The sequence below is a fragment of the Monodelphis domestica genome, chromosome 6, assembly GCF_027887165.1.
Source record: "Monodelphis domestica isolate mMonDom1 chromosome 6, mMonDom1.pri, whole genome shotgun sequence".
Classification (NCBI taxonomy): Eukaryota; Metazoa; Chordata; class Mammalia; order Didelphimorphia; family Didelphidae; genus Monodelphis; species Monodelphis domestica.
In genome coordinates, this window is record NC_077232.1 from 7863291 (window position 1) to 7885941 (window position 22651).

General features: G+C 55.9%; 1 protein-coding gene across 2 annotated transcripts; it reads right to left on the reverse strand.

The window, feature by feature from the left end:
• Positions 1 to 1056: 1056 nt before the first annotated feature.
• LOC130454934 (DNA polymerase alpha subunit B-like) lies at positions 1057 to 21998 on the reverse strand. Of its 2 annotated transcripts, none has more exons than XM_056801351.1 (18): positions 21690 to 21998; positions 18671 to 18795; positions 14934 to 15028; positions 14766 to 14823; positions 13317 to 13429; positions 9495 to 9688; positions 8762 to 8850; positions 8156 to 8311; positions 7829 to 7891; positions 7514 to 7556; positions 7033 to 7157; positions 6351 to 6389; positions 5990 to 6063; positions 3350 to 3458; positions 2680 to 2786; positions 2182 to 2241; positions 1830 to 1956; positions 1057 to 1303 (listed from the first exon to the last, which is right to left on the reverse strand). In XM_056801351.1, exons 1-18 carry the CDS (start codon positions 21784 to 21786, stop codon positions 1154 to 1156), a joined length of 1824 nt encoding a protein of 607 aa, XP_056657329.1. In that variant the 5' UTR covers positions 21787 to 21998; the 3' UTR covers positions 1057 to 1153. The 2 variants fall into 2 exon arrangements, with proteins under 2 accessions (XP_056657329.1, XP_056657328.1); XM_056801350.1 differs by having other exon boundaries at positions 3350 to 3500; positions 21690 to 21963.
• Between the last annotated feature and the right edge of the window lie 653 nt (positions 21999 to 22651).

The following is a 22651-nucleotide window of genomic DNA, read 5'->3' on the forward strand; positions in this document are numbered from 1 at the left end:
CCAGGAGGTTCTGGGGGCCCACAGGCCTCACCCTTTCTGGCCGCATGACCCCCTCAGAACGCTCAGCAATGGCCCAGAGGGGGAAGGGACGGGCTTAGAAATCGGGGCTCAGAGCTCTCCTGGAGTCACCGAGGGGCATGGGGGGGGCAGGGAAATGGAGGCTTGAGGTCAAGTTCCCAGCTGTTGGGGTGTCCTAGGCGGAAGGGCCACCCCAGGAGGCGTCCCGTCCAAAGCCTTTTTTTTATGGCTGAGGAAACAGATCTTGGATTCAGCCACTTGCCCAAGGGCACAGCCCAGGTGGCATTCGAACCCAGGGCCGCAGCCCCCCAAGCCTCGTGGGCCTGTTGGCGTCCCCTCTGGGGCAGACACCCTGCAGCCCTGCCGCCTCCTCCTCACACTGCAGCAGGTTCAGAGGCGTCCTGCCCCGGGGCCGGCACCGGGCCTGCAGGTCAGGGGAGAGGAAACGGGGCGCCCAGGCCGGCCCCCTGATGTCCAGCCGCCGCCCCAGCCCTTTCTTCTTGTGCAGGAATGCCAGGCTCCCGCGTGTGCCCCCGCCCGGGGCCCTGACAAGGGGCAGGAGGAAGGGGAGCCGTCTCGGGGTCCTCCTCCCTGCCCGGGCCTAGCCGGGGTGGTCAATTGGCCGGCCGAACCCTCTGAGTTCTGGCCCTCGGAGGGCTCGTGTCCTCGAGTTCCACAAGGAGCCTCCAGCTCCTGCCCGGCTTCCCCGTGTGGCCCCACGCCCCGGTGGCAGCAGGGGCCGCCCTGTTCACCCCTTTTACAGCTGGACGGAGGCCCAGGCACCCAGGCCGGGGCAGGGGGCTCCGGACTCGGCCTGCACATCTGCACGATGGGCCTGCCGTCTCGAGCAGGAGCTGCCACGATGTCATGGTGGGGGCTGGGGAAGAGGAGGGGCCCCCACCCCAAGCACCAAAGCGGGGGGTGGGGGGCCCCTGGGTGCTGGCCCTGTGGGAGACCCCAGCCCGGCTTCCCTGGCCCGCCAGCTCAGGGCCTCGGAGGGCCTCCCACGGGGCGATGGAGGAAGCTCACAGCCACACGGAGGATGGAAGCAGCTTTAATTCTTGTAGGAAACGCCCCGATGGCGGGGACGGCCGCCGCCGGGGGGGGGGGGGGGCACAGGGGCCTGGGAAAGGCGTCAGATCCTGACCACCTGGGCCGCCGTGCACGGGCTCTTCCTCGTGTTGCCGCCCGCGGGCTGCCGGCTGATGTACAGGCGGCCGAAGGTGCCCCCCACCTGGCCCTTGGTCAGGCGGCCGGGGTTCACGCACACACAGCCCAGGATGTCCTGCAAAGGAAGGAGAACGTGCGGCCTTCAGGGGCTGCCCTCGGAGCTGGAGGAGGCCGAGGCCCCGGATTCCGATCCTGCCTCTGCCCAGCGGGAGCGGCGTGGCCCCCTTGGCTGGGATACGAAGGGGCTGCCTGGCCCGGGCAGTGTCTGAGGATCCACCCCACCAGGGCCAACAGTTATTAAGCACCTGCTATATGCCGGGCACGAGCGCCCTGGGAGGGGGCTGCTGTCACAGTCCAGAAAACAGAGGCAAATGACCTGCCCAGGGTCACCCGGCCAGGCCGATCCGAGGCAGGGTCGGAACCTCGGCCTCCCTGACTCCGGCCTCTGCCCTGCAGGGTTTCCGGCCTCTCAGATTCTCTTCCAAGTGGATCTGGCGCTCGGCGAGGGGCCCATTCTCTAGCTGAGGAGACTGAGGCCGGAGGGGGCCACCTCAAACAAGTCCCGGCCCAACCGTGGGCGTGTGTGGGGGCAGGGAGGAGAAGGGCGACAGCTTGGCCCCCCACGCCGACCCCAGACGCACCTTCACGAAGTAGCGCAGCTCCGAGGGCACGATGAACACGTCCGGCGTGACCGGCAGCTGGGCGTACGAGTAGAAGTGCTCAAAGTCGATGCTCATCTCCTCAAAGGGGGGGTACAGGGGATAGTAGCTACGAAGGCAGAGCCAAGACGGGTCAGGCCGACACGGAGCCTCTCCCCCTTTGGACTCAGTCACAGATGGGGAAACTGAGGCAGAGTGGCGGGGCCTGCCCCAAGCAGGCGAGAGTAGGGAGTGGCGAGGGCCCTCTGGTCCAGGTGAGGAGGAAATCCCTTAACTGAAATGGGGGAACGTTGGACAAAAGGACCCCCCTTGTAGGCCCCCCACATGGCCTCACCTCCTCTGGGTCAGGATGTGCTTGAGGATGCGGCTGAACCTGTCCGAGGTGCTGGACGAGCTGGGGAAGGAAGGGACAGAGCCCGGCGGTGGGCAGTGAGGGTGCAGCTGGGGGCGGGAGGCATCCCGCGCAGACCCTCTGGAGCCTGGCGTCCCAGCCCACACCTGCCTCACGCATTCCTTCCCCTCCGTGACCCCCGGAGGCCTCAAACATTTGGCTGGGGTCGCCCTGTTTTCCCTCCAGAGCCGCCTTTGCAGCAAAAGGAGCCCCCCAACCCCCGTTGAGAGCAGAAGGAACTCGGGCACTGCCGCCCCCTCCCCTCCCCTCGTCCTAGCTTGGAGGGTGGACAGAGGGGTCTGGGGGTGGGAGTCCGGCTGGCTTGATTGGGGACACCCCCGGCCAGAGCGGGAGCAAAAGGCTCTCGGGGGCGGCCACGGAGAGCACGGCACGGGCTCGTCGGGCGTCCCCGAAGGCTGGCCGCGGCCAGCGGCCTCCTACCTGCTGATCTCCTCGGCCCCCATGTGAAAGAGCAGGTCCGTCGAGGTCAAGCCCAAGACGACGCCGTTTACGGAGAGGGTGCAGGGGTCAGACACGAAGTGGACGCGCTGGCGGGAGAGGACGGGAGCAGGGCATGAGGCCGGCCCTTCAAGGCACCCACTGGGCTCGAGGTGACCCAGAGAAGGGAGGCCAAGCCCAGGCCACGGGAAGCGCGGGCCTGGGCGGCTGTGCGGGGTCTCTGCCCGTCTCCCCCCCACGACCTGTCTGCCCAGGAACCCTCCCGAGCATCGGCAGGCCCAGCTCCCCCGGGATACCGACTGACCACGCTTCGGGGTCTCTGCAGCTCGGGCCCCGTCGAGGCCACACCGCACAGAGCGGCCCTTCTCCCACACCCTCGGGCCTGGGCATCCCGCCCGTCTGCAGAGAGCCAGATGGCGGGTGAACCCCGGGCGGCCTTTGCTCCAGAGGCGGGACGGGCAGGGCAGACCCCAGGGGTGTCCCTTCATTCCCAGAAGCCAGGCGGGCCTCCCCTCAGCTGGCACCCTCGTTTTCGAACGCCAATACAAGGCCGCACATGCATTCCCCCCTTCCTCTTCTCAGACTGAGCCCAACAGCCTAAGCTGTCAAGCTCGGGACAAGATTCAGCCGGGCCTCGGGGGGTGACCAGTACCTGCTTGTCCTCTTTGGGGAGCTCCGGGTAGCTGAAGGGCGGCTGGGGGTACACAGGCTGATGGTGCACGTCTCGCAGGGACGGCACGAACACAAGGTGGGTGCCCGAACTATGCATCAGAGAACAGAGAGGCCCATCACTGCGGAGCAGCCTGAGGGAGGAGGCAGGCCCCGTCCTTCCTGGGGAGGCCCATTTCCCTGTGGGACAGTCTCCCCCCAAGGGCCTCAGGGAAGGAATCGTCACCGAGGATCACAGGACCGATCGGAAGTGCAGAGACACATTTTTAGCCACAAACGATACACGAGTTTGTTCTGCTGGACTGGACTTGGGAAAAGGAGAATTTGGGGGGCAGAGGCTAGGGGGACCCCGGGGTGTCTGTGGTAAGCAGTGACGCCAAAAAAGAGCAACAAATAAACCGGATCTGTGACCCGCCACGCCATCATTCCTGTTCTTTGTTTATGGAACGTTCATGTTGTTTGTGAAGTTCCCAATAAAGCCGTCCAGCACGGGGAGGTCAGAGTTCAGACTGTGGCTCTCCCGGTACAAACATCAACCTTCTCCTCAGGCCCTGGGCCTCGCCTGGGGCATCCCTGTCTGTGCTGCAGCTCTCCCCAATCCTTTAGGATATTACACGGGGAGGCATTGGGGGGAATGAGTGGATGTGGAGGGTCTGAATGCCGCCTCCGGCTCTGCTCCTTCTCTGGACGGCTCTGGGCCTCCAGGTTGTCTGTCCGGTGTCAAAAACGAGGGGGACTCGAGGAGATCAGTGCCAGGGCCCTTCCCTTTCGGGGTTTGGTCTTGTGAGTGCTTATCCCTAAAACTTCCCGCCTCAGCAGAGCACCCTCCAGACAGGGATGCAGCAGCCGCGGAAAAGAGGCAGAGAACCTCCGCTTGAGACCCGACCCAGGACCGACTTCGCAAGGTGGCCACAGGGCCTCCCGCCGCTCCTGGGAACAAGCAGGCAGCCTCGGCCTGTCGCCCTTCAGTCCTGAGGCCGGGAACAGGCACAAAAGCTCGCATCTAACCTATCTCAGGCTATTTACCACCGTGGGGCGGGTGGGACAGACTCAGAACAGCAAAATGCCAGAAAACGAGTGTCAAAAGTGGTTTCTATGGGAAAATGAGGAAAAAAATTCAACAAAAAGAACAGATGCAGGAAAAAAATAAAGCTGGACCCTGGAGGGTGTCTGTAGGGGGAAAAAGCCAAACAAGGTCCCTTTTCCGGTCTTTAGACCAACAAAAGCCCCTCCGCCACCACAGGCGCCTTTGAGACGCCTCCACAGCCCTCCTGAAAACGAGCCCTGCTTCTAACAAGGGCCCAGCCTTATTTAGGGTGATGGGGCTCCTTGAGGGGAAAAACAGCCAAGCTGCTCGGGGTTCCACTGTTAGCTTTCTTGGGCCCCACACAAGGGGCAGGAGAAAAACAGCCGGGGAGCCGTGTTTGGTGCGCTGCCTCTGGTAGGAGGGCCAGGCTGGGGGCGCCACTCCCCGCAGCTCATCCTTCCCTCCCTCCTGCTCCCCCAGTCCGTGGCAGGGGGGATGCTCCCCGCTCTCTGGACCTCCCTGGAGCTCTGTACTCAGAGCACATGGCTCCTGTTCTGCTCCACACTCCAGGGTCCCGGGATGGCCCCGGCAGAACCACTAGGCTTCCCCGCTCCGCTGTCCCGGTGGGGCTGACAAAGGCCTGTGCGCAGCTGGGGTCTGTGTGTTGTCAGGAGGACGCCCGAGGCCCAGCCCCTTGAAGGCCCTGCTCCCAGGGCCAGGGTCCCCGGGCTCACCCGGCTGCCAACAGAGGCGGTCAGAGAGCTTTTGTTCGAGAGGAAACGCAGCCGGCTGCTTGTGGCTGGGAACCAGCTGTGGGGGGAGGATCGGGAGGAAAATTCCAGCTATGCAGCTGGATTGCACAACTTCATCCAGGGTGGTGGGAGGGTTCCCACAGCCTCTCCCTCAGTCCCGGCCAGCCTGGGAACTAGGGAGCCCCGAGGGGCAGGAGCCGCCTCCCGGCTTCCTGCACTGCTCCGTGGGCTCAGGGCTTGCTTGGTGGCTAGGACAGCTCGCCTCCTCTCTGAACTCCTGCCACCCAGGGAGGGTCCGCGTCATTTGGGAGCCCCCCTCCCCGGAGTCCCTGGCAGCAGATGAAAGGGCCTGGTGGTGCCGCGTACGGCTCCGGGAACAATGACCGCTCTGTTCTTTGTTTTGTCCCTCGGTACCACGTGGAGGTGGGAGGCCAAAACCAGGACCCCCCCTCCCGCCCCCACAATGCCCCGGGGAGCCAAGGACAGAGGGGTCTCGGCCCTGCCCCGGCCCCACCTCCCACCAGGTCAGAAGCCTCCTCGGACGTATCACCTCTGGGATCGTTCTCACGCCGGAGAGGCCGAAGGCGGCCTTCTCGGGGCGCAGACGGCTCGTTTGGGGAATATCTGAACTTCCTGCTCTCGGACAGCAGCGACAGGCCCATCAGCGGGCTGCCCTCTCTCCGGGGCCGGGGGCTCGCTCTCTCCTCCAACAGTCTCTTCCCCCCTTTATAGGAAGTTACAAAAACTCTCCGAATCCAGGCCTGCAGGGGGCTACTTGCCACAGCCACAAGGGGGCGTGAGGGGGCAGGGGCAGGGGCAGGCTGCTCCCGGCGCTCGTCCTTACCTTCTCGTGCCCTCGATAATTGACCACAGACATTTCTTGAACACTTCTTCGAAGGAGATGGTCAGCTGACAGTTCTGGAAGAGAGGGAAGGGACGGTCTGGAGGCAGCAGGACCCTGGCTGAGAGGAACCCCGCGAAGGGCCCTTTGTCCAAGAGCCCCAGGAGCCGGGTGGGACGTGCCCCAGAGCGCCTCGCTGGGGGGCAGAAGGTGTTTGGGCACCCACAGATTGAGGCTCCACAACACCGAAGGCCTGGCCCCGCTGGAAGGGACCTCCCTGGGCCGGCTGTATGCTCCAGAGACCGAGCCCCTGGGGTGACCCTGTCCTGGCCCGGGGAGAAGCAGCGCCAGTGGGATTTCTTACCTCCACCTGCTCGTGTTTGGCGTCTAGGAAGGGGCCCAGCTGCAGAGACAGGAGGAGAAACAGAGGCGGCGGTCAGCAGGGCGCCCCAGAACGGTGGCGAGCCAAGCAGCCGGCGTGCTCTGCCCCTGCGATGGGCTCCAGGCCTGGAGGAGTTTGTCGCCTTGTCTGTGCCCGATCCCTTGGACAGAACCAGGAAACCAGCCAAGTTCCTGGAGCCCAGCTTAAGCAGGGGATGCCCAGATGGGGGCCCCGCTAAGGTCCTCCCCAGCCCCGCCCCAAGGAAGGGGGCGCCGACTGCCAGGCCCACGAGACTCCGGTCGGAAGAGGCAGCTGGGTGACTCGGTGGATGGAGAGCCCAGGCTGGAGAGGGGAGGACCCTCCTGGTGGTGTGACCCTGCGCAAGTCCCTGAACCCCCCGGCCTACTCTGTGCTGTCCTTGTGCCTCGGAACGGCTTCTGGGCACGGATTCTCAGACGCGGTAAGTCAGGGTTTAAAGCCTCAAACCCACCCAGAGCGGCCACCCCGCTTGAGGACGCGGTCAGAGGAGGCGCCCCGGCCACACGCTTCATCCCCTCTCCTGGACACCCAGACAACACGTACCTCCCAACACGGCGGTCACGGGAGGCGAGGCCGAGAGCCGACCCCCAGGCGCCTCCGGCCGATGCTCCGGGGGGTCTCTTACCAGAATGCAGACATCCGGCTGGTCTCGGCTGATGACGCCGATCAGGTCCATCATGGGATCGTACGTGATGCTGTCAGACGTGGTGTAAGGCCCGCAGGCGACCAGGACCATTCGCTGGTCCGAATCTGTCAGGGACGGCGAGTCTCAGGGAGAGGCCGCTGCCAGACCGTGTAGGAGGGGAGGGGGTGTCCGCCAGCCTCCCCCAAGGCGCCCCCTTGCCGCAGACATTCTTTCACGAGCCCCATCTGGCCGGGCTTTCAAACGATCCTCAGAAACACTCCAGGGCCAGGATTCGCCTCAGGTCCCTCCCGTTGGCCTGACCCAAAGTGCTGCTTGCACCCCCTTTGCCGTCGTTGCTGCCACCCCGCAGCCAGGCTGCCCGCACACAGACCGGAGCACGCTCCAGGCCCAGACCCTGGTCACTCTGTCGGGTGGCAGCCCTGCCCGCCTGTCCAGACAGGCCCGCTTTACCCAGACTCACCTCCATCCTCTTCTGTGGGCTGGTAGAAAGGAAGGGGCGCCCCCTGAAAAACGAGAAGAAGCCTCGAAGGTGGCCAGGACAGTGCCAGAGTCTGCCCGCCCCCCGGCATTTACCGCCTGGCCTGGAGACGGGGGCTTGTGCGGCAAAAGCTCACACGAGGAGGGGAGGGCAGGATGAGCACGCCCGCCACGGTCCTGGGCCAAAGGCCCCACACAGGTGCGGCAAAGGCCCTGTCGAGGCCCCTTTGGGGGTGGCCCGGAGGAGGTCCAGGAAGGGAGGAGCGACCCTGGGGGGCGCCAGGAGCAAGCTTGTTACCTCGTAGAGTTTAGTAGCGATGAATCTCTTTCCTGTTGAGTTGGTTCCATCCATGACGACCACCTGAAACACAAGGGCAGGACACTGGAAGCTGAAGGAGGCGAGGAGCCCCCCAACCCTGAAGCTGCTCCTCTCCACCCTTCTGCCCCCTCTAGCCAGACCTGAGCTACTCTGGTATCCCCACAGAGGAGCCAAGAAAGCGTCACCCCACTCTGTCCCAGACCTGGGGGTGGGGGGCCCCTCCTAGTGCCAGGAACTTGTTGGGGGGGTCAGGATACAAGAGGCAGCTCTGTGCCCTAGACCCCTGGGGGATGCCGGAAGCCTCACCTGGCCAGGAAACAGAGAATATTCCTTGAGCTCCGAGAGATCCACCGGGATCTGCACCCCCAGGGAATGCTCTCGGTCTCCTTCCAGAATCACTGATTTGGGGTTCAGCTTCCCGTTGCTATCACAACCAATCTGTCCCAGCACAGTGACCGGTTCCTGGGAAGAAAAGAGGCCACAACAGAGTGGCAGCCCAAGATGGACCCACGGGCCCATCGAAGCCACGGAGGGCAGCTCGGGGCTTAAAATGCCAGCAGGCAGAGCTCAGCCCAGAGTGGCCACGGTGGCCGGGGTGTGGGGCTCACTGCTCAATGAATGAGAGAAGAAGAGAGGGACGGAGGGACCCTGTCTGGCGTCTGCTCCAGGGCGGAGCTGGAAGGGCAGCCCGCCCCTGGACACTGGTCCTAGCAGGGCTCTGCTGCCGCTGGGCCATAGCCTTGAGGGCCGGCACGTTCCCCACAGCTTCCCCGCGGCAGAACGGGCAGGGAACCTGACCGTCATTTACAAGAATCTACCCCCAACGGGCCACAGGGGCTCAGGTTAGCCCAATGGGGTGCTGAGGCGAGAGGGCTGAGAGGAAGGCGGGGGGCATCACCAGCACCCACTCACCTGGGCTGGCACCAGGATGGGACTAAAAGCCTCGATCTGGTGAAGCTCCTTCAGCTCGTAGCCAAGCTCTTCAATCTTGCAGGTGAGAACTGAAGTCGGAGAAAACCCAAGACAAGCCAGAGTTAAGGTTAAGAGAAGCAACTGGCCAAGGCGAGGAGAAGAGCCCCCCGAGGGGAGAGCGTGGTGAGGCCAACACGGGTGGTGAGAGCTGACCGAGGCCCCTGCTCTGCCACCCCCAGCTTCCAACAGGCCCCCCCCCACTCTACGGGGCAGCCTGCACCCATCCCAGGTCTGGGCAGAGTTTCTCCACCTGCCCCCACGCATCGAGGGAAGCAGCCAAATCAAAGAAAACCCAAGCTTTCGGTCCCAGGCTGCTCACAAAATCACCCGGGCTGGAGCCCCTTCCTAAGCCTCAGCTCCCCAAATAAAGCAGCGGCCCTGGGAGAGGGATGGGCACGGCTGGCTGGCCGCGATGGCAGTGGCGCTCACAGCATTCTCGAGTCCCAGGCCAGGAAACTGAGGACAAGGGTCACCAAGCTGCATGGCCTGCCCAGGGCGAGGCCCGACGCCTGAAGGGGCACACGCGGCGGAACAAGTGGCGTGACCAGCTCAGCCGCTGGCCGTGGTGGCGAGGCCCCGACATCCCGCTGGCCAGGACAGCCAAAGGCTGGGGACCACTGAAGTCCCGCCAGAGGTCTCTGCATCCGCGAGCATCGCCGGGGATGGAAATCACCTTCTCGGACATCCGTGAGCTTCTGGAACATGGATTTGTAGCTCCCAGAGAGGGATCTGGCAGCGTCCAAGACCTTCACGGCGAGGCGGCCTCCTCCTCCTCTCCCAGACCAGGACTTCCCTTGGGTGGAGCCGAACGAGGTCACGACTTCTCCCCGGCTGCTCCTGGAGCTGTACTTCTGAGAGGGAGTGGCGCTGGGCAGGGAAAAAACAGGCCTCGCTGGGCGCCATGTTGGCCATGAGGCGGGAGCTCCCATCACTCAGAGAAGTATGGAAAATGCTGGAGGGTCTGGATACGGGAATGTATTTTAGGGTGCCACTGTTCCCCCATATAAAACCAAGCACCCCCTGAACTACGGGGAGCTCCTGGGGAAGGCCGGGCCGCCTGGGGAGTTGTACCCCCCCAAACGTGTCTGAATCGCCATCCAGATGTTGGGGCCTCCCTGAGCAGTGCCGGAGGAGTCTGCGATCCCCACTGAGAGCGACTGCTCTGGGATCAGGAACACAACCACCCCATAGCACCACTCTGCTTCTGGCCCCCCAACTTGGATCAGCCTGCCCGAGCCCCAGCTCGCCTCATCTTTGTGCCCGTCTCCAAGCCGGGGAAAACAGCAGGCGAAGGGGGAAGCTGGGGGTCCCCCAGACGTGGCCCGGCCAGGGCACAATTCAGCAGGCCCCGCACCTCCCCAACTTAAACATGTGTATGTGTTTTGGGGTCTGCTCCACAGCTGTTTGACAGAACAAAGAACTTAAGGGAGGAAAGTTCATTAACGCTAATCCAGGCGGAGGCGCAGAGGCTGAGGATCCGCTTTGGCACTCAGTTCAAGAAAACAAAAACAACCCTCTGAATTGCTCCCAAATCACGCCTCAGATGCCATCTTATTTTTAGCCCCCGGCGAGGGATCTTTGATGTCTGAGCCTGAGGCTGACAGTTTCTGTGCCTGTCCAGGGTCGGCAGTGTGTGTGGACAATGTAGAGAAGGGCAACGAAGCAGGTTTTCTATTCATGGCGGTTCAAAGGTGGCCTCAGCCACTCACTAGCCCCGTGACCCTGGGCAAGTCACTTAACCTCTGCCGTACTTCACTGATGAAGGAAATGGCAAACCGCCACAGGCAGGATCTTTGCCAAGAAAACCCAGGCCAGTCCCGGGGGCCAAGCACCAGCAGCCCCACACTCAGCGGGTCCAGTTACGTGCCATGCCATGGCCATCGCTCACACCCGGCTGTTCCCCGGCCCTGTTTTAGACAGCAGTAAGCTCTGTCTGAAAAAGCTCTGCGGCTGTGCCCAGAGAACCAGCATGAAGCGCCGGGGCTTTTGGCCACCCCCAGGATCAAACAGAAAGTTCCCCGTGGGGCACTCGAGGCTCCTCCCACCTTCCCAGGCCCCTCGCCACTCGGCCTCCACCTCTCGGCTCTCTGCCCCCGGCCCCCCTCCCCCAAGGCTTCTTCGCTCCAGCGCCCTCCCTCTGTTCATCAGGCCTCATCTGCCCAGCCCAGAGGCCGTCCTGCACAGCCTTAGCTTGGTGACGTGCCTGGGAAACGCTGGCGTCTGATGGCCCTCTGAGCGCGGGGTGAGCTGCCCAAGGGGGCTGCCCACGGCTAGTGGCACTCAGGGCACAGCATCCCTCCCTAGCCTCTCTCTGTCCTCTGCAGGCCTCGCAGGCGGGTGGAGTGGCCTGTTTGGGAGGGTTTGAAGCCTGGCCCTGGGACGACAGACCTGGTGGGTTTGGGACCCTCTCCCAGGCTGGGTGGCCGAGTCTCAAAGCGAGCCAGGCCGAGCAGGGTATTCGAATGTCTTCCCGCTGCTAAGTCATTTAGAAACCATTTCAAAGTTACGAAACCCTTTGGTGACTTGGCCTGATCCGCCGGGGCCTCAGGAACGGCCACGACAGCACCCGTGGGCTTCTCCTCCTGCCTCTCCCTTCCTGTGGCCCACGTGTCTCATGGTGAAAGAACATCCCTCCTGGACAGGGCCCCGGGGAGCAGCCTTGGGTCACCCCTTAAAGTTCTGGGGAGCCCATTCACGAGGGCAGGAAGGGAGCCGCCCGCCTCCAGGGAGGGGCCCGGCCCGGCCCTCCCATCCCAAGGTGGCACGGGTCTGCATTGCAAGCTTTAATTTCTGGAGAGGCAAAAAGAAATGTTGGTGAACTGCCAGGCACGTCCCCCACGGCAGCCAAAGCAAGAAGAAAGCCTCGAAATGTCAGGATAGTTAGGGCACGGGGGCGGAAACAAGGCAGGTGCCTGTGGCCCGGGGAAATGCCAACCCAACTCTGCCATCTGAATGTAAAGGGCATCCCCGGGCCACGAGCACCGTGACTGAGGCCTGGAAGGACTGTAGAAGACGCCCTCAGCCAAGGGAGCGAAGGGTAAGAACAAAAGGGCTGACGCCCTGCTGAAGAACGACCCAGCGCACGCAGTTTCTGGGGAAGAGGAGACAACGTGGCTCGTCCCACTGGGGAGAATGCCTTCTGTCCCCTCCGTGCTGGCCACTTTTGCTGACCTGCTTTCTTTCTCTCTTCTTTAGGTACTTATTTGTTTGTCTACTCATCCATCCATTTTTGGTTACAAACGATGCCTCTCTGGGTAGGGAAGGGGAAGGCATATATTTGGAATTGGAAAGATATCAATAATGTTCCCAAAGAACCAAAAAATGTTAAGACCGTTGTTCCACCAAAAGTGTTTTCTGCCTCAGGCCTCGAAGGTCATGGCAGGGAAACACTGGAGAAAACGTTGAAGCTGAGCTGTACCCCTACAGGGTTGTCATTCACCCCCCTAAAGGATTCGTAAAAAAAAAAAATTAAATTTCATAACCTTCACCTTCTGTCCTCAAATCAATCCTATGTAGCAGTTCTGAGGCAGAAGAGTGGTGAGGGCTGGGCAACGGGGGTGAAGTGACTTGCCCAGGGTCATGCAGCTAGGCCATGTTTGAGGCCAGATTTGAACTCAGGACTTCCTGTCTCTAGGCCTAGCTCTCTATCTACTGAGATGCCCAGCTGCTCCTCCTCTAAATGAGTTTTGCTTTTCCTCACCTGATCCCTGATTTTAGGGAGTCTAGGAGTTATGGTTTATACATTTGTTGTTTCAGTTGTGTCCGACTCTTTATGACCTCATTTGGGGTTTTCTTGGCAAAGATATTGGAGCGGTCTGCTGTTTCCTTTGTCCATGGAAGTGACTTGCCCAGGGTCACACAGCTAGGAAATAAGACAGTGAGGCTGGATTTGAACTCAAGCCTTCCTGACTCCAGGTCTGGTGCTCTCTCCACTGTGCCACTTGGCTGCCCCCATGGTTTCCACACAAGAAATGCTTGTTTGTGGATTTCCAAGATTCCAAGAAATAAGGCCGAGGCCCCTAACTTCTCCGGAGTGGCCGTGCTGCCTTGGCAAAGGAAGAGAAAAGAGCTGTTCATTAAGCCCTGTGTAACTTGAGTGAGGGACAAGAAGTGGGTTATGTAACAGCCAATAAGGGTCAGGTTCCCCGAAAAAATGTACAAAACAACAACTCCTAACAGTTTAGCCATAAAAGTCACCCAACAACAAACAGGCAGATTGGATCCTATTTGAAACAGCTGGCAAGACGCTATCAGCAGCTCCTTATCAAGGAAACAAGGCCTTGAAAACTGGGCGGAATCCAAATTTCCTCAATGACTAGAGATACAGTAATTTTCCACAAAGAAAGGAAGAGCCAGAGGATGCAGCGTGAGCAGAGGCCGGTCCGCCAGGCTTACACCGGGAGGGAGCCCTGGCCGAGGCACCAGCACCCCCTCTTCTCGGGCTCGTGATAACCAAGACCGGCTCTGCCTCCAAAAACCGAACCGTGCTCCATACCTTGGAGAGAAGCTGGATGGGGAGAAAAGCAGACGGGGGCTGCGTGCCACGGCCGACACATTCCGTTTCGACTGGGGAGTCTCAGGGGTGCTGACGCTTCGCTTTTGAGAACCCTGGAAACAGAGACAAATCGGGGCCGATTCAAGCCGTTGGACAAGGCAAGGTCTCTTGAGAAGAAAAGGGAGAGTCCACAGTCAGAAAGAGTTGGACTACGTGAGCTCTTTGGACTCACAAAATTCCAGGGAAGCCTGCCCAGAATTAGAATCCAACCCCATCTCCAAACGCACACTCCAATACGTAAACTCAATCACTTAAAATTTCATAAAAAGATCTAGTCTGATGGCTCGGCAGCCATGGCAAGCCCTCCTAAGCCCCCCACTCTGACGGTCCAGGACACGGGTGGAAGTGTGTCCCTCTTCAACGAGGGCCTTTTTAGCTAGTCTTTAGCGGTCCGACAGTAGGCTGGCTACTGGGGGATTGATTCTGGGCCACAGCAACTCTCCAAAGGCCTCTGGTAAGCCACGGGGGGACTGAAATCTGCTTTAGTGCCTGCGGTCTCCACACTGATAAAATCCCAAAGCCTGAAGTCTTAAAAAAAAAAAGAGTACAAGGCAGGAAAGCCTCTTCTAGGGACTTCTGGGTGACCAGAAGGCCACCTTCTGCTCTCCCATCCCCCAGGAGACCCTGAGCAGCCCCACAACACAAGCCATTTTGACCTGATATTTCCCTGAGATGGCTTCGCGCCAAGCCCCTGCTCATTCTTTGGTGTCCAGTTATTCGAGAAAATGGCCCGCCTCTGGCCAGACGGCATATCTGAGTTCATGCCTGGAGAGAACACGACCCACAGCTAGCTTCGTTCACCTCATCTATCACAAAAGCCCCAGGAGGTGCCTGGTTCTGCGATGAAAACTCACGGGCTTTGGACGGCTGGGAATCCATTTTCTCTAATCTTTTTTGTCATACTGTAGACAAGAGGGAAAAACGGGGCTCTGCTATCCCGGAGGAAGGCCACCAGGGGAATAACTTGGCCGAAAAGGAGGAATGATGAAAAAAAACCCAAAACCAAAAAAGCCCTGCCTGGAACGCCAGCCAGCGCAGGCAGAGGCTGCCTTCGGGCTCCCCCTAGAGGCTCGACAGGCCAGGCTAGTTAGGAAGGGAGGCTCAGCAATGACTGATTTCAAGACTGTGAGTAAGAGGGGGTGGTCCGGCCTGCCAAAGGAGCTCCCCGTCTGCTGCTTGCCGGGCATCCTTGTGGAGCCGCCCTGTGCCCATCAGCCTGGGGGCTCCTGGGGCCGGATGGTCCTCGTACAGTCTTTTCATCCTTCAGACTCAGTCTCAGCACCTGGAACCACCGTGACGTGTCAGACCGTCCTTCCTTTCCTTGGACACAACTGGGAGCTGGGAATACCGTGTTCAGAGACTCGACTTTCCCCGGAATCGGGCACTCACCTTGGACGGTGTCGCGTACGAGTTCAAAAGGGTCTCCTCTTTGGCCTCCACCTCGATTCTGACATCTTAGTTAGGGGAAACAAGCGCGCGCCAGGAACCCACCCCAGGTCGAGGGGCCGGGCCTGCGGACGAGCTCCTGGCGCCGGCGTCCTCGCTGGAAAAGGATACAGCTCTTGGATGGAGACGATGTCCCAGGTTCCTGGGAGCCCGCTGTCTTTCTTGGTGGCGCCCTGGCGGGACCTGGAGATTCTTTTGGTCAGAAACTGTGGAAGAAAGAAGGCGGTAACTGAGGATGGGCCGAAGCCCTGAAGCTGTCACTTCTGTTCAATAAACAGAGACCAAGGGCTGGAGGAGAATATGGTGCCAGGGAAGAAAGACCCAGTGACCCTCCCCGGAGGGCTTTCAGGCTAAGAGGGGGATGAGACGCGGACGGAAAGAACATGTGTTTGTGAGGATTTCCTGCAGGGGAGCCAGGAAACAGGGGGCCTGTGGAGGACCCTGATGTCAGCTGAAATCTTTAGTGGGAAAACTGGAACCACTGCCGACTTCTGAGTTTCTCTGGAGCGTGACAGAGGAGGAGGCAGGGAGAGAGTGACCATCACTGTCCAGTGTGTGTCCCAGAACACCAGGGATACTAACAGCTGCCCTCCATGGGCCTTGAGAGTCCACCGTGGAGGTGAGAGACAAATGTGGGAGATGATGATGGCCAGGAATAACTCAGAAGAAACAGCAAACAGTGCACACGGGGCATCAGTTGGCTGAGTTTGAGGATTAGTGGAATTTCCAGGGACTGCTGTCTGGGCCTGAGGTCCAGCCTGGGTGGGGGCTCATGGGCCAGAGCTGTGACACCATGGAAGAACATGAGGGACAGAAGGCCTGGGAAGAGAGCAGGGAGCCAAGAGAAGCAAGAGAAGATTAGAAGGGAATGAATGGGATCCGAGGAGCAGAGAAAGAGAAGAGAAATTCATAGGAAGGGTGGTCAGTGCACAGACAGCTGCAGAAAGCACAAGGAAGATCGGCTAGAGCCTCAGGCACTTGGGAGATCCCTGCGGAGCACAGGGAGTACTGTCAGGAGGGTGAGGGCCATGAGGGAGCCAATCATGGACAAAGCACCACTTTCTCCCCTCAAAGCAAAATAGAGGCTGAACGAAATGGGGGTAGGGAAGAGATTGTTCCAGAAGTTCACAGTGAAAGGGAAGGAGATGGGATAGCTGGGTTGCTCAGTGGATAGCGCAGGCCTGGGGACAGGAGGTCCTGGGTTCCAATCTGGTTTCAAACACTTCCTAGTTGGGTGATCCTGGGCAAGTCACTTAACCCCAAGAGTCTAGCCCTCACTGCTCTTCTGCTTTAGAACCAATATACAGTACTGATTCTAAGAAGGGAAAGGTTAAAAAAAAATAAAGGGAGAATGCCTTACTTTTCTTTGACTCATGTAAAGAGCCTTTCTCCTTTGCCCTTCTTAAAAGTTGCTTCTAAGACAGAAAGGGTTTAAAAAAAAAAAGGAAACTCAAATATTATCTTATTTTATCCTCACACGCATACTGGGATGTCAGGGTTTTTATTATCCTCCTCATTTTATGGCTGAAGAAATGGTGGCAGACTTACTTGCTAACTTGCTGAGGGTCACATGGTTAGTGAGTGCCTGAGGCTGGATTTGAACTCAAGCTTACCTGACTTCAGGCCCAGGCTGTGGTCAAGCAAGAATTGGACTCCCTAAACTGACACAACTCAGGTTAAAAAAAGCCCTTCAGTTGCAGGCCTTGCATGCTCCTGGGATTTGAACTCAATGATGGACACTGGGCATCTGCCTGGGAGATGGTTTCCAGGTCTCAGAAACATAAAGGAGACCATCCACTTCTTTAAACACTGCTCTTAACTACTTTTCTTTCTTTCTTTCTCTTTAAGAAATTAAATAAGAATATTTTTCCACAGTTACATGATTTATGTTCTTTTCTTCCTCTCTTCCCTCCCCCTCCCCTGAGCTGACGAGCAATTCCACTGGGCTATATGTTGTGAACTTGGAAATTACTCCACCCTAATTAGACATACTTTAGGGGAAGATAAAGTTGTAAACTCCTGATTGAACAATGAAGGTACTTAACTCATACCTTATAGTGAAGCTAAAACTTAAGCTAAGTCTTTTTTAGATCTAATACAAAAGGGTGTTAAGTACCTATAAAGGTTAAATTAATCACAAAAAGGTCAAGTAACTCACAAAAGGTAAGCTTAACAAAGAAGTGTGAAGTACCTCAGAAGATATAATCTAACCAGAGAAGGTGAGAACTAAAGAGTGGACAGGACTGGAGAAAATCTAATCAAAGAAGGTGAGAACTAAAGAATAGGCAGTCCTGGAAAAAGCATCTACTGTGATTGGTAGATGTGAAAATTTAGGGGAGGTGACATAAGAGAAAATTTCATTAAAAGGAGGCTAAAAAGTCAGTTCAGGCAAATTGAATTCAGTTCGGAGTGCAACTGGATTTGGAGTTCAGTTCAGGACTGGGGCTCAGCCTGGAGGATCTCACTCAGACAGCTTCCTTGGAGAGGGTCTCGTGGTGAGTGATAAGACTGACTCCCTTTCCCTTAGGCTCAGGGAGGCCACTTTGGCCAAGGCCTTTAACTACGGCCTGGCTCAGCCTGAGCCAAAGCAGTTTAAATTAATTCTTCTCTCTTTCTCTCTCTCTCTCTCTCCCCCTTAATTCCTTCTCTCTATATTAATTAAAGTCACCATAATTCCCAGCTGACTTGGGTATTTTATTATTTGGGAATTTTCCCTGGTGACCAATTATTTAGATTTCAAGACACAAAGCTAAAATCATCTTTACAATGTATATGTTCAAAACCCATTTCCATGTTGTTCATATTTGCAGTAGTGATCATTTAAAGCCAAAATCCGCAGACATATCCCCATCAAACCATGTGATGTTTGCCCTCTGCATTTCTGCTCCCACAGGTCTTTCTCAGGATATGGATAGTGTTCTTTCTGTTAAGTCCCTCAGGATTGTCCTGGGTCATTGCATTGCTGCTAGTAGCAGTCAGTTACATTCGATTGTAGCACAGTGTATCACTTTCTGTGTACAATGTTCTCTTGGTTCTGCTCCTCTCACTCTGCATCGCTTCCTGGAGGTCGTTCCAGTTCACATAGAATTCCTCCAGTTCATTACTCCTTTTAGCACAATAGTATTCCATCACCAACATGGACCACAATTTGTTCAGCCATTCCCCAATTGAGGGGCATCCCCTCATTTTCCAGCTTTTTGCCACCACAAAGAGCGCAGCTATGAATATTCTTGTACAAGTCTTTTTCCTTATTATCTCTTTGGGGTACAAACCCAGCAGTGCTATGGCAGACAGTCTTTTGAAGCCCTTTGCACATAATTCCAAATTGCCCTCCAGAATGGTTGGTTCAATTCACAATGCATTAGTGTCACAATTTTACCACATCCCCTCCAACATTTATTATTTTCCTTTACTGTCATATTGGCCAATGTGCTAGGTGTGAGGTGGTACCTTAAAGTTGTTTTGATGTGTATTTCTCTAATTAGGAGAGGTTTAGAACACTTCTTCATGTGCTTATTAATAGTTTTGATTTCTTTATCTGAAAATTGCCTATTCATGTCCCTTGCCCATTTATCAATTGAGGAATGGCCTGATTTTTTTGTACAATTGACTTAGCTCCTTATAAGTTTGAGAAATTAGACCTTTGTCAGGTTTTAGTTATAAAGATTCCCCCCCAATTTGTTGTTTCCCTTCTAATTTTGCTTGCACAAAACTTTTTAAATTTAATGTAATCAAAATTATTCATTTTACATTGTGTAATATTCTCTATCTCTTGCTAGGTCTTAGATCCTTTCCTTTCCTACAGATCTGACAGGTATACTATTCTATGTTCACCTAATTTATCTTACCTCATTTTCAAAGGAGTTGAGGTTCTCCAAGGTAAGGAACACCTTGCCAGTGTTGGTGCTAAAGGCTACTAGTGCGGCCACCAGCTCATCTTCTGATTCCCAATAAAGAGGACACAGCTCTGCCACTATAGGGACAAAGAAACAACAAACAGCTGAGTCCTCAACCTGCTTGAAAGGTTTTACATCTCAAGATAAAATTGAAAACCACTTCCAGAGCCCACCTTTTTTCAATTCTTTAAAAATGATTTTCAGTTTATGAAAAAAATCAACGCAGTCCCTTTCTGATACAGTTAGAAACTTCCCTAGAAGGGATCTATGCCTCTCAGCTTGGAGATTTAGAATTTCCCATCATTCTAAGAGTCCTAATGGTGTTTTTGGTCACATTGCATTCCATACAGGCAGGACCTTCTGAGTGAGGTTGTTTTATTTCCAGGAGCCTCTTTGAAAAACAGGGCCGAGAATTTAAGGAAATGTTTAATATTGTACTAGAAGGGTTCACTATAGCACTAAGAGAAGAAAAGGAAATTGAAGGAATTAGAATTGGCAATGAAGAAACAAAAAACTATTTCTTTTGGCAGATGAGAATCCCAGAGAATCAATTTAAAAATTTGTTGAAACAATGAGCAACTTTAAGCAAAGTTGCAGAATAGAAAATACACCTACACAAATCATCAGCATCCCTTTATATTACCAACAAAGCCTAGCAACAAGAGACAGAAAAAGAAATCCCAGTGATAATATAAATCAAATATGCAAAAATAATATTTTATAAAAATAATAAAAAATATATTATACAAACAAATAATACAACATAGGAATATTAACATAGATAATATAAAACACTTGGGAGGGGCTACCTGCCAGACAAACCCAGGAACTAAATGCACTCAATAACAAAACACTTTTCACACAAAGTCAGATCTAACCTGGGAAAAATATTAATTGTTCATGGGTGGGCAGAGAAATATGATAAAAAGGACAATTCTACTTAAATTTATCTAGGTATTTGGTGCCATTCCAAACTGTCTAAAAAATACTTTATAGAGTTAGAAAAAAGAACAAAATTCCTCTGGAAGAACAAAAGGTCAAGAATATTGGGGAATCAAAGAAAAAAAAAGTGAAGGAAGATGGCCTGGCTGTACCAGCTCTCAAACTGTAGTACAAAGTGGCAATCATCAGAGGAAACTGGTACTGCCTAAGAAAACAGTGGTGGCTCAGTGGACTAATTTAGGTACATAAAACCTAGTAATAAATGACCAAAAGACCCCAGCTTTTGGGACAAGAACTCACCACCTGACAAAAACTGTTGGGGAAACTGGAAAATGGTACAGCAGAGACTGGGGGATACCCCAACATCTCCCACCACATCCCAAGATAAAGTCAACATGGGTACATGATCTGGACATAAAGGGTAATTAAATAAAGCAAATTAAGGGGGAATGGGAAAGTTTACTTGTCTAGGTTCATGGATAAAGAATTTATGATCAAATACAGGATGTAAAATGGATAATTTTGTTATATTAAATGAAAAAGTTCTTGTGTAAACAAAACCAATGCAACCAAGAAGGAAAGCAGAAAGCTGGGGGAAACATTTCTCTGATAAAGGCCTCATTTCTCAAATATATAGAGAACCAAGTCAAATTTATAGGAATACAAATCATTTGCTTGTAATCCTAGGCAAGTCGCTGATCCCCCACTGCCCAGCCTTTACTGTTCTTCTGCCTTAGAACCAAAAAGAAAGAAAACACAAGTCATGTCAAAAGATAAGAGGCAATTTTCAGAAGACGACATCAAAGTCATCTACAGTCTAAGAAAAAATGCTCCAAATCCCTCTTGATTAAAAGTTAAACAACTCACATCGACTGGATTGACCAATATGAAAGAAGAGGAAAACGATAAATGCTGCAGGGGACGTGCCACTTTTAGGTCCCAATCCCAAAAAGATCAAAGAAAAGGGAAAAGGAAGTGACAGCAGTTCTCTCTGTGGTGGCAAAGACTGGGAGCTGAGGGGATGCCATCCATTGGGAAGGGCTGCGATGACTACTCGAAGCTGAATGCCCAGCAACAGGACTTGGGAAAAGCCTAGAGACAACCACATGAACTGATGTGGGGTAAAGAGTGTGGAGCTGGGCAGCCCATCCATGCCCAGTGACAGCAGCGTGAGGCCAAACCGTGAGAACACAGAGACTGGAGATGAGAAAAGCTTCCCAAGAAGTGTCTCCTTCACTCTTCCCCTTCAAGATCTCCCCCCCCTCCCACTCGCCAGGGAGTACACTGGCACCTGGGCATCTCTGGCCCACACTCACTGCCCTGGGCAGGGAGCAGTTGGCTTTCTGCATCTTAGAAAGACGGAAGCATAAACTACCTTTACATGTAATTGGGGGAAAATAAAATGTGATTAAACAAGAGAAAGGCGGAGGCCAGGCATTGGTGGGCAGAGTGGAAAGGACACTCTATGCCCAAAAAGGGCGCTGGAGAAGGAGAAGTCATGCCCTGGGACGTGGGCAGAGCAAAGAGGGCAATCTGTGCTCAAGAAAGATGCAGGTGCTAGAGGGAGAAGTGATGGTGGGCATCGGCGGGCACTGGGTGGAGAGGACACATTGTGCCCAAGAAAGGCGCAGGGAAGCCGAGTCCAGAGGCAGGTAAGGGGGGTGGGACCTCCTCCAGCCTGGTCCGCTAGAAAGGTCTAAAGAGGGCACCGGGAGCCTCCCGACTCAGCCCCTCGCATACAGTAGGCGCTTAATGAAAACGTCCTTGCTCTCTGGTAAGTGCACGGGTACCAGGTCGGACTCCGGCTCTGCGGAAAGATCACACTCTTCTGGGGCAGAGGATGGGGGCACCAACGTGGGGTCCACGCGCGCTCGCGGACACTCAAGCACTCAGTGCTCCGGGGTCGGGGTAAGCTTCTAGCAGAACCAGTGGGGCTTGAGGAGGAGGGCATCCTGGGTGAGGGGCATATCCAAGGCAAAGGTTCGGCGGGGCACCAGGTGGGGTACTCGCTCCCCCGCCCCGCACTCACGCTTCTCGTAGGCCGCCGGCTCACAGTCCAGACCGAATATTTGCAGCTCGCCGGCTAGACGCTCGGCTGACGTGGTATTGCGGTCTTTGGGTCCCATCTTGCCGGCCAGTTCGCCGGGAACCCAGAGGAGAGACACGGAGAGAAAGACAAAAACCCGCCAAACTCCTTCGCGCGCAGGAACTGTGCCTCCACAAGCTCCGTTCAGTTCCGCCCACCGGGCCTCCGCGCGCAGGCGCACCGCCTGCACCTAGTAACGCCACCTTCTCCCAGCGTCTCAACCCCTTCTCCCCAGTCCGGCCATGCGCACGCGCGTTGGGGCCAGCCAGCGGGCATGGGGAGATGCGCACGCGTAGAGCGCGAGAAGGAATAGGGGGCGGAACGCCAAAGGTCCGCCTCCTCCCATAATTAAAAGCCAGGCCCTCAGGATGGCCGGCACGCCGGACCCTCCTCGCCTGTGTCATTAGCGATTGCTGGGACCGCGGTTCTCCTAGCTTACGGATATCTTAGGCAGGAAGCCTTTCCCTTTCCCTCAGTGCTAGTGCCTCCTCCCATGACCTTTTTTTCTTTTAAAGGTTTTTATTCTTTCCCCCAGACTGCATGTTGGTACAATTGTAATCATCGTTTTCTGGCATTTTGCACCCACCATTCTCTCCCTCCTTCCCATCTCAAGATGGTGGGGACGTGCTGTGGCTTATAGCCCTGCCTGCCATCGTCAATCCGGACTTCCACGTTCCTCATGTTGTGAAAGAAGTCACATCTGGCTTCCACTGGAGACACTTTCGTGGAGGGGCGGCTTCCTTCGGCATTCAGCCTCCATCTGCACCTTCCAAGGCAGCACAGAGCCTTTGCCCCCAGGAGCCCCTTGGACTTGGATCCTTGCCTTGTTGATCATTATTATTATTTTTGTAAACCCTCACAAGGCAGAGGAGTGGTACAGGGCTAGGCAGTGGGGGTTAAATGAC